The following is a 9,266-nucleotide window of genomic DNA, read 5'->3' on the forward strand; positions in this document are numbered from 1 at the left end:
TGACTCATTACCAACTCAATCAAGAGTTTAATATAAAATTATAAGTATAGATATTAAATAGTGGACCCGTTGACAATAATTTAATAAATAAAATTTATTTTAAAATTTAAAATTTAAAATCTAATTAATGAATAGTTTTAAATATTAAAATTTAAATACTATAAAAATAAATATTATTATACTTTATATAATTTTTAATGAAAAAAAAATTCTTTAGAGCTAGAACCATAAGAGAGCTTCGATGGATTCCCAACCCCTCAACTCCCAATTTCCAAAGTCCAAAATTAAAAATTTCCCCAGTAAAAGACCTCCAGCCCTCGATTCTCAAATTGTCTAGCCCACCGTCGACCCAAAGATTTGGCTGCATAATTTTTTTTGGAATACAATATTAAGTATTATTTATTAAGATATTAAGTTTTTTGGAATTGCTATTTAAGTTTTAATTTGTTTGAAAATTTTATGTTTAAATATTTAAATTTTTGTGAAATTGTTATATTTAGTTTGTTTGGATTAAACTTTAGTTATGAATAAATTTTTATTTATTTTATAAAATTTAATTCTAGAGAATTTAGATTTAAATATGGGGCATATAGTGATATTTAATTTGAATTTGGATTACAAATAATTTATGGTTTGAGATTTGAAGACATATTTGCGGATTTAATTGAAGAGGAAAAGATCCGAAACAAATTGCAAATAAAATAAGAGACTGATTTGATTTTGCTTTCATTTTACAACTGGTTATGACAACTATATTTGATTTTTCCGGGAAAAAAACTAGAGATAACTTTAAAAAACAAAAGAAAAGAAAACCCCAAAACTGGGTTTTAATTCAAACAAAACCCCCCAAACATTAAATCCTACTCTAATTGAATCACATAAGCAATATGGAAAGTGACACCAAAAATAAAACAGAAAGTTGCACCCAAAAGCAATCTCTTTGTTTTCTCATTCTTCTACCAGAATTTCCCTTTCCCTTTCTCTCTCTCATTACAAACTTAATTAAAACGTAAACTTCAATGTAACAATTAAAAGGAATAAAAATCTTGGAATCGTAAAAGCTTCTGCATTTGAAAACCCAGATTTTGCTTTGCGATAATGGAGGTTTCTTTTTTAAGGTCGAATCAAAGGACAAAACGTTGAAGAAAAGCAAAGGGTTCCCAGACCAGAATATATATATATATATATGTCAGAAACAATGGGAGGTAGATGCTTTCGTTTCTCAATCTTAGATCAACCATTTAAGATTTGGGTTTTTAGTTTTCTATTCATGGATGCTTTCAATTTTGAGATTTTTTGGGTTGTTCACAAGTTTGGCTTCTTAAGTGTGGGTTTACAGTAATATGTCAGATAGTTGCATGCTTAGAGGGATTTCTGGCCAATAAACGTGTCATTGGGGCTGTTTGGTTTTTGAGAAAATGGAGGAAGAATTATAATATTCTAGACTTGATTTTTTTCCCAACAGAAATGAAAAAAAGAAAGTATTAGCTATCTTTTTACTAAAAAAAAAAAAAGTCTCCAGTGCTTGCATTTTTTTCTTTCAATGATTTAATATTGTTTTGGGACATAGAGAGAAATTCAAACTGAGGGAGGCAAGATCCTAACCTTTTACCTAACTCATTCTGACTGCTGCTTTTGTGAGGATTTAGTTTTGTTCTATCACTTGAAAATATACAAAATTTTCAATGGCTTTGCTTATGCTATAAGTTACTTGATCCATGAATATTCCAGTCCTTGTTTCTAATGGTTGCATGTTTTCTTTTGGAATGTTCTTATAACTGCGGATTGAAAGCACCTTTCTATAATGGACCTTGGAATATTTTTTTATTGGTAGGGATGTATCAATGTGTAACATCTTCTGTGAATCATGCTGTTGGTGTTAACAGTCATCTGTATAAGCTGATTTCTTTTGTTCCATAGTTGGAGAAATTGTCTGTCAAATGAGAAATTATGCTTCAATAAACCTGCAAATGATCCATGAATATGAACATTTTGTTCACTTCAAGATGTTCCTAAAGGACTTTTAAAGGTTATTTCTCTAGAACATGGGTTGAGATGTGCTAGAGCTTTGTTGGTAAAGCAAAAGTTTCCCAGTGGAAGTAGATACTAGGTAACATCAATTTCAAGAAACTTCATAAGTTAATGGCTTAGGAAGGCAATGTTGTTGTAAGACCATGTAGTTGGTCGGAGGTTGAATTGTATTATTATCTGTATGTTAAATTGAAGCTTACCATGAGTTACGTTAGGAGGCTGAATTTTCAGATGAACTTATGTTCCTTGGTTCTTTTCATATGTTACTGTGGCCATAAAATCCATTCTTTTTTAGGATATTTCCTCCATTCTTTTCTAATTTTTATGGGGTTATATTGTTGTTTTTCTGTACTCTAAACCCTATCCTACCAAAATGGCTGAACTTGAAAGTTACTAATGTTGGTGCTACAATAATGATTTGGAAAATCTTGAAAATGGAGACATGTACTTTTTATTGTTTGGACCTAGAAAGCAAAGTGAGAAGGAAAAAAATTAAAAATTGACTGATGTTTCTTTGGAAGGAAAAAAAGCAAGATCCCTGAGGTATGGACTATCAGTGCCTGTTCTTAAGTGCTATTTTTTCTGTTGGTTATTTATTATGAATGTTGGAGATGAGTTGGAGGAGGTAAGATTTGATGGGTTGTAACAAGAAAATTAACCTATTCTGTTATACCACCCTTAAATGTGCTTCCTTTTCTAGTGTAATGGTTTTTACTGGTCTTCAATGATATCTAGAAATGGTTTTTAGAGCTAGCTGATGTGGGCAGTTATTTTACTTAAGATTTTCTTAAGGTGTTGTAACTTGAGGACCTTATGAAAATGATAGAGATATCAAGAGGATCATTGCATGTAAAAGTGAGATTGTGGAGAATATAATCTGACAAATGTGAAGCTGTACAAATGGTTGAAGGAGTATAGTAAAATTGTTCATCAGACTCAGTTATTTGGATGAGATTTTAGTTCAGCAGAGTTTCCCTCTTCATTGTTTTACAATATTTTATGCCTCTTCATTGTTTTACAATATTTTATATATTTGGTTAGGACCCATTATGCTTCTTCTCATTGATAGAAAATAATCCATTATAAATATCTGTGACAACTCTGATTTCTATTATTAAGCATAGCAGCATGTTAACTAATCTTTTTCACTTTTATACTTAATTTTATCATATCTAATACTTTTGTTTCTATTTCTTTGTTATCGTTTTAGATTCAGGTCAGGTGCAGATTGAAGAGGATAAAGTTTCTCTGGATGTGAATAAGAAAAGAGCAGTGAAAACACCAGTCCAGGTTATAGTTCTTGAGAACTTCTATAAAGGTAATAATTCTTGTCTTCTAATTGAAATGTTTTGTTTTTTCTGTTTCCAAAGGTTTTTGGTTCTTTTACAGAGGAAAGATTTCCTTCAGATGAAATGAAAGCAAAACTGGCTGTTCAATTAGGGTTGACACAAAAGCAGATATCTAGTTGGTTTTGTCACAGAAGGTTAAAAGACAAAAGGAGAGATGACTGCTACGCTAATGGGCAACATGATTATTCTAGTGGTGTTATCCAGGATCATGTTAGCGGGCTCAGGCAAGATTCTTGTGGCAGTATTAAGCAGGGAGATTACAGATATGTTGATCTGAGGGAGGTAGAAAGTCGAATAATTCATGACCAAGGGTTTCCAGCTGCTGACCTCACATACGAGCGTAGAAGTCATCAATATCCATATGGCGTTCAGATGGAGGATCCATCTTCTGAAAGTAGTCTGTCTTTGCACGATCAGCTTTTCTTGAAAGTTGGGAATCGTTATGACATGCACATTTCAGCTAAACCTACACAAAATGGAGCAATTGTGCAGACAAACTCGAGTTCTAAAAGCATAGGTTATAAGCCATCTGGATATTTGAAGGTTAAGGGTCAAAGTGAGAATCCTGTTATTACTGCTGTCAAGAGGCAGATGGGAAGGCATTATCGAGAAGATGGTCCAGTGCTCGGAATTCAATTTGATCCACTTCCTCCTGGTGCATTTGAGTTCCCAAGTAGCCATCCAGTCAATGGTAAGCCTAATACCCAGATCTGTTTGATATATTGACAATTTTCATAGAATCATGAAAGAATTCTGGCAGACAAGTTGCTTAAATTTCTTTGTTTTTATTGCTTGTTGCATTGTTTTTCTGTCTGCTAAACATTTATTAGCTTCTGAATTTAGAAAATAATTGTTAGATTGAACTTCTTTCTACTGCCTTTAGGCATTTGCTGTGCTGATCATGGTGATGTCAGAAGCAAATGCATAAGAGAAATCTCTTTAGTCTTTGAGAGAGAGGCTAAGCCCTAAGGCATTGGGGCATTGTCCTTTTGTGGACAAGTTTTTTTTTAATGTTTAGATAATGATTTTTACAATTTTATAGCAGTTTATAAATAACAAAACAAATTGTTCTACAAAAAAAAAAAAGTTATCGCTCCCCGCTAAGAAGCCTAGACCTTAATTCAAGTAATATCAATGATAATTTAAACCATCATGACTATCCCATTAAATAATTTTAGTCCAGATGCTTAGAATTATTTATTCTCTATTTTCTTCTCTGTTTGCACATATGTATACTTTTGTATCTTATCTTTTAATCCTTTCCATCTCCTTCCTTGAATGTTTACTTTCTTATTCCATGTACTTTGTTCCTTGATGTTTCTTTATTACTAAGTAGCTAATTTCCCATATGGTTTCAATCTCCCATTCACTTTCTTTTTCTTTTTTATTTTTTCTGCTCTGATCTCTCTATCTCCGTTTGTTTTGTTTACCCTCATATCTACCTCCTTCCTTTCTCCGTTGGTCTTTCTTTTGTTTCCATGGATTTCTCCTTTTAATTTCAAAAGCATCTTTCTTTCTTGTTTTATTGTCTTTATTACAAGTTATTTAATGATGAGAGTTAAAACTGCAGAGGAATAATGTTTCAATGGCATATGCATTCCCTGTCTGTGGAAAAAAGGTGTAAGCCCTGCGGCGAAGTTTATGATTGTCAGAAAGGCATATTCCTATGAGGTGTATATTTGACATCTTGCTGCAATTTTCAAAGGCTTAACTTGTGGCACACCTCATTGTGCATTTCAAATGCATTTAAAAACACTGTTGATAAACTTACGTACAAAAAGCGAAGTCTGAGAAAGTATAATTGAAATGAAAATTGCTTTTGGGAGTATGGGATGCATTAATCCTGAAAGTCATCTGTTGCAGCTGTTTACCATTTATTTTGTTATACTTTGAGAAAGCTTTTTGTAATTGCAAAGTCATATAAGTGACCAAAGCAAAGAAACAATGTTTAAAAGTGAAACCAATCTGGTAACTGAATTGTGGTAAGTGGAAAGTTTAAGAGTCGAGAGGTTCAATCGGAGTTTGATGTCAGAAATGCATCAATCAATGGTTAATTAAAAATGATTTGCAAATAGAATAATCATAACAGTCCTAGGTTTGTGGCTCAGAAATGAGAATGAAAAAGAATGGATAAATTTGAGTCTAAATCAGAAGTGTCTGCTTTAGTAGAACAAGCTTCTTCAAAGAATGAAATATTCACAAAAAGGTGTAAAAGCATGAAATATTCATAAAAAGGTGCAGTAGTGAGAGATAGCTGCTTTGGCACAGCTCTGCACTACCCTCTCCTAGGTTGCATGTGAGTCCCTTTGGCTCCTTACCTCCACACCTGTTGTCCTGGTTCTATCAACAGAGGGTAGACCTGTCAAATGGGCCGGTTGGGTTGGTTTTGTGTCGGGTCAATCTAGATCAGGTCAATTTCCAACTTAGTTTGGGATTTAAAATTTCCAGATCATTCTGGGTTCAAATCAATTGCGGGTTCAGGGCACTTAAGTTTAGGTTTCTCAGGTCAAATCATTACGAGTTTGGATCATTTTGGGCTCAGATCAATTGGGGGTTGGGATGACTTTTATGATTAAATCAGGTTTGAGTCCGGATTGGATGGGTCAAGTTATCGAGTTTGGGTCAGAATTGACAAGTCTAACAGAGAGCACACTCTTGCTAATATGCTTCCCTTGTAGTCTTGAAGCTTAACTTTGATTATCCTCAACCTTGAAATATTTGAACTCATCTATATCTTCCATTGATTGCATGGCAGAGCCAATCAATATTAGAGATTCCCGACAGCCCCATTGTTTAGATATCTCTGGAGTGATGAAGCAGTCGAAGCCTAAGATTGTAAGTGGATTCTTGATGCATTTTTCAAAGTTTTAGCATACATAATGGACACCCAAACTATATTTATATTATATTCTGTAATTCTAAGACCCTGTTAAACAGTGGTCACAATAACTGAGAGTTAATTTGTACTAGTTCAATCAGTATTTGAGCTAAATATTATGTTAAGCTATTTCTTCCTAAGGTGCCATTTGCAATCCTGTTGAAAGAGAACTAAATTTGGGGTATTGTCTTTGATAATGGAGGCTGTGTGTATTATTCATGGACTATATGTCTCAGAGGCTGCTAGTGTTTATAGCAGTTAAGGTAGAGAAAAAGTGGTACAAGCTTTTCAGTTTTAAGCAACTTTCTCTGGCCCCACTATTTGTTGTTGTGAAATAAAGTAGAAATTGTCCTAAAATTACTTTGGAAGGTAGAGAAATTCTCTACACTTGTCAAGATTTCTTTAAGATACACATGTATATGGATCTTTTAGTTGAACAGCAATATAATGGATTATAGATGTAGCTTTCAATTATTTGTACTTTGTACTTGGACCATGAAAGTCACTCTAGTTCTCTCAATTAGGAGCTATTTTGACATTACTTATGATGGGAAGTCACATTTAACAAAGTGAATATCATCTCTTTTTTTATGGATATGTTATTCAAAAGTGATTTTTTTAAGATCCATCTTTTTCTGTTTACTTCCATTGTAGATAAATAAAGTACATAATACCATGTTGAGTTTTCAGGACTCATACATGGAGGGTGCAAACTTTAACACTGTGCATGGGTCCAAAAGCCAGGACTGGAGATGTCATCATCAACCGAAATATAAGCCTTCTTTTTCTTGTTCGAACCCTTTTCCCTACAAGGACTTTCCTTTAGATATCTACAAAGGTTATGCTGACAAACCTGCTATCAGTGATTGCAAACGAAGTTGGATGAGCTCTAAGCTTGTGGTTGAAAGGATGGTGCCGGATTCTTGTTCTAACCATCCTGGTCCCTATGGTAGGAAAATTACTAATGAACAAAAAATTCCTGGGTTACATGATGCTCATCATATCCACATGGACCCCAAAGCCAAAAACCTGCCTAAAACTTCAAGTTTCATACGCGCGTGCAATGAGTCCTTGGGTAATGAGAGAGGGCCATTTGCAAGGATGGAAAAGGTGTCATTATTGACTTTATAGTTTCTGCTTACATGTTTTGTCATTTACCAGTTTTCATGGTGAATGTTTTGGCTTCAAATTTTTCCTTTTTCATTTTTTGCTTATGTGCAGGTGGAGAACGTTGTTGGAGAATGGAAGCTGAGAAAGGATTACCCTGTCAGAGTAAAAATTGATGCAACAAATGAATTGAGCGTAAGTTTAAGCTTTAGTTGACTTTTGCTCAAGTATGCATATCACATAGTTTTTTCTTGTGACACCCTCTTTCATATTTGAAGGTTGCTAAACGGGTTGATCTTGAATTTCCTCAAAAAGATTTTGTGGCAAATGCATCACATGCCAGATTGCATCTGTTGACAAATCCAAGTAAAGGGTCAGTATAATATGTAATTTTACCTTCTTAATCTATCTATTCATTGGCATATGCACATGCCAATGGGTTTTTGCTTGTTCTTTATTGTGATCTTGCATGTCCATATACTAGCATTTCTTTTTAAGTAATCTTGCATGTTCCTCTTTATTCTTTATTGTGTTTTCTTTTTCCGTATGCTTGCGGCTATTTGTTGTGCATAATAATTCTTTTTTTTTTTTGATATTTTCTTTTGATGGTGCTTTGCTTCAGTTATTACTTTATGGGATTAACTTTAGAAATCATTGGTAGTAAATCAAGCATTTTGGTAGTTGAGGAAAAGCAAGGAAGGTCCATAATATAGCTCTATGTAAGGTTCTGAACATATCAAACTACAAATTTAGACCTAAAACAAACTAATGTGGGTTAATATTTATACTTGCAAATAACAGGTTTATCGTGTGGAACATAAATAAGGTCAATTCAATTGAAGTGTTCCATTTAGTTTGTATTTAATCATCGGACATAGTATTATCCATTTTGTGAAATGAGCAGTACTGACATAGTAACTCTTGTTCCTTTGGCCAAACTGATTATGTATTTCCATTCTCACAGTGATTTTGTGCCATTATAAGTGTGCATGCCTTCGTATTTCTTATTTATTTTGCATGTCCGGTGGTCTTTGGGGGAGGGGGGGGGATGTTTGTGGTATGTGGTCTTGTAAAGTGGAGAAAAAGAAGCATTTAATAACTTCTACAGTTCTACTGCCAACCATCCGAGACATCATAAACTTGGAATGCCTGGAAATTCTGGATGGTTTCTTCCTTTCCCTCATCTTGGGACTTAAATTTAGGAGTTTGGTTGTTCTATATGCTTCTGAAATGCATTTGCAGTTTCATAATCTTTTTTGTTGCATTTGATGTGATGTAGACCTTCCATGGATGTACCGAGTTGCTTCAGTGGGGATGAAACTGCAGAAACTAGTTTATCCTCTCGGATTGAGGATGCATATGGTTGAGAAGATTGCTTTTGTACTGCTGGAAAAAGAGCGAAGGTCTTCAAGCTTACTAACTAGAAAAGCAGTGGTAGGAAGAACATGGGGGTAGGACAGTGTTTTTGTTCATTGTATTTTGTGTTTAGATAGATAGTGGTCAGCTGTTAATATATGTGTAAACTCTTTTTGATTTTGTAGTTAATTAAATGCTTTGTGATTGTGAAGGATAGTAGTGATGAATTTTTCTGGTGAATCCACCAAGGGCGAAAGAATGTGACTCTATCCCCTTGGTGTCAATATTACAATGTCTAAGTACAATACCTATTCAACTTAGACAAAGATGTTAATTTGAGTTTAATCCAAGCTGTAGAATTTTTTTAATTAAAATTTATGGTTGGTTAAAGTTAGAAACAAGTTTCTTAGAGTACGACTTCGAAGTTGGTTCTATCATTGATGCTTCCGGGCATCGGTTGTAGTACCACTTATCCGAGATCATTGTCAGTCTAAGTAAGGAATGTTCCAATACATCATCTAAGTGAGTTGTTAAGAGCATAGAAG

General features: G+C 33.9%; 1 protein-coding gene across 3 annotated transcripts; it reads left to right on the forward strand.

Moving 5' to 3' along the window:
- Positions 1 to 841: 841 nt before the first annotated feature.
- On the forward strand, positions 842 to 9,095 carry LOC107953181 (uncharacterized). Of its 3 annotated transcripts, none has more exons than XM_041117811.1 (8): positions 842 to 1,205; positions 3,242 to 3,321; positions 3,402 to 4,071; positions 6,136 to 6,215; positions 6,913 to 7,368; positions 7,480 to 7,560; positions 7,644 to 7,738; positions 8,645 to 9,095. In XM_041117811.1, the coding sequence occupies exons 1-8, from the start codon at positions 1,187 to 1,189 to the stop codon at positions 8,730 to 8,732; spliced, it is 1,569 nt and encodes a 522-aa protein (XP_040973745.1). In that variant the 5' UTR covers positions 842 to 1,186; the 3' UTR covers positions 8,733 to 9,095. The 3 variants fall into 3 exon arrangements, with proteins under 3 accessions (XP_040973745.1, XP_016743907.2, XP_016743908.2); XM_016888418.2 differs by having other exon boundaries at positions 848 to 1,205; positions 3,242 to 3,349; positions 3,421 to 4,071; XM_016888419.2 differs by having other exon boundaries at positions 852 to 1,205; positions 3,242 to 3,349; positions 3,421 to 4,071; positions 6,949 to 7,368.
- Positions 9,096 to 9,266: the final 171 nt, after the last annotated feature.

This window comes from Gossypium hirsutum, chromosome A07 (genome assembly GCF_007990345.1).
Source record: "Gossypium hirsutum isolate 1008001.06 chromosome A07, Gossypium_hirsutum_v2.1, whole genome shotgun sequence".
Classification (NCBI taxonomy): domain Eukaryota; kingdom Viridiplantae; phylum Streptophyta; class Magnoliopsida; order Malvales; family Malvaceae; genus Gossypium; species Gossypium hirsutum.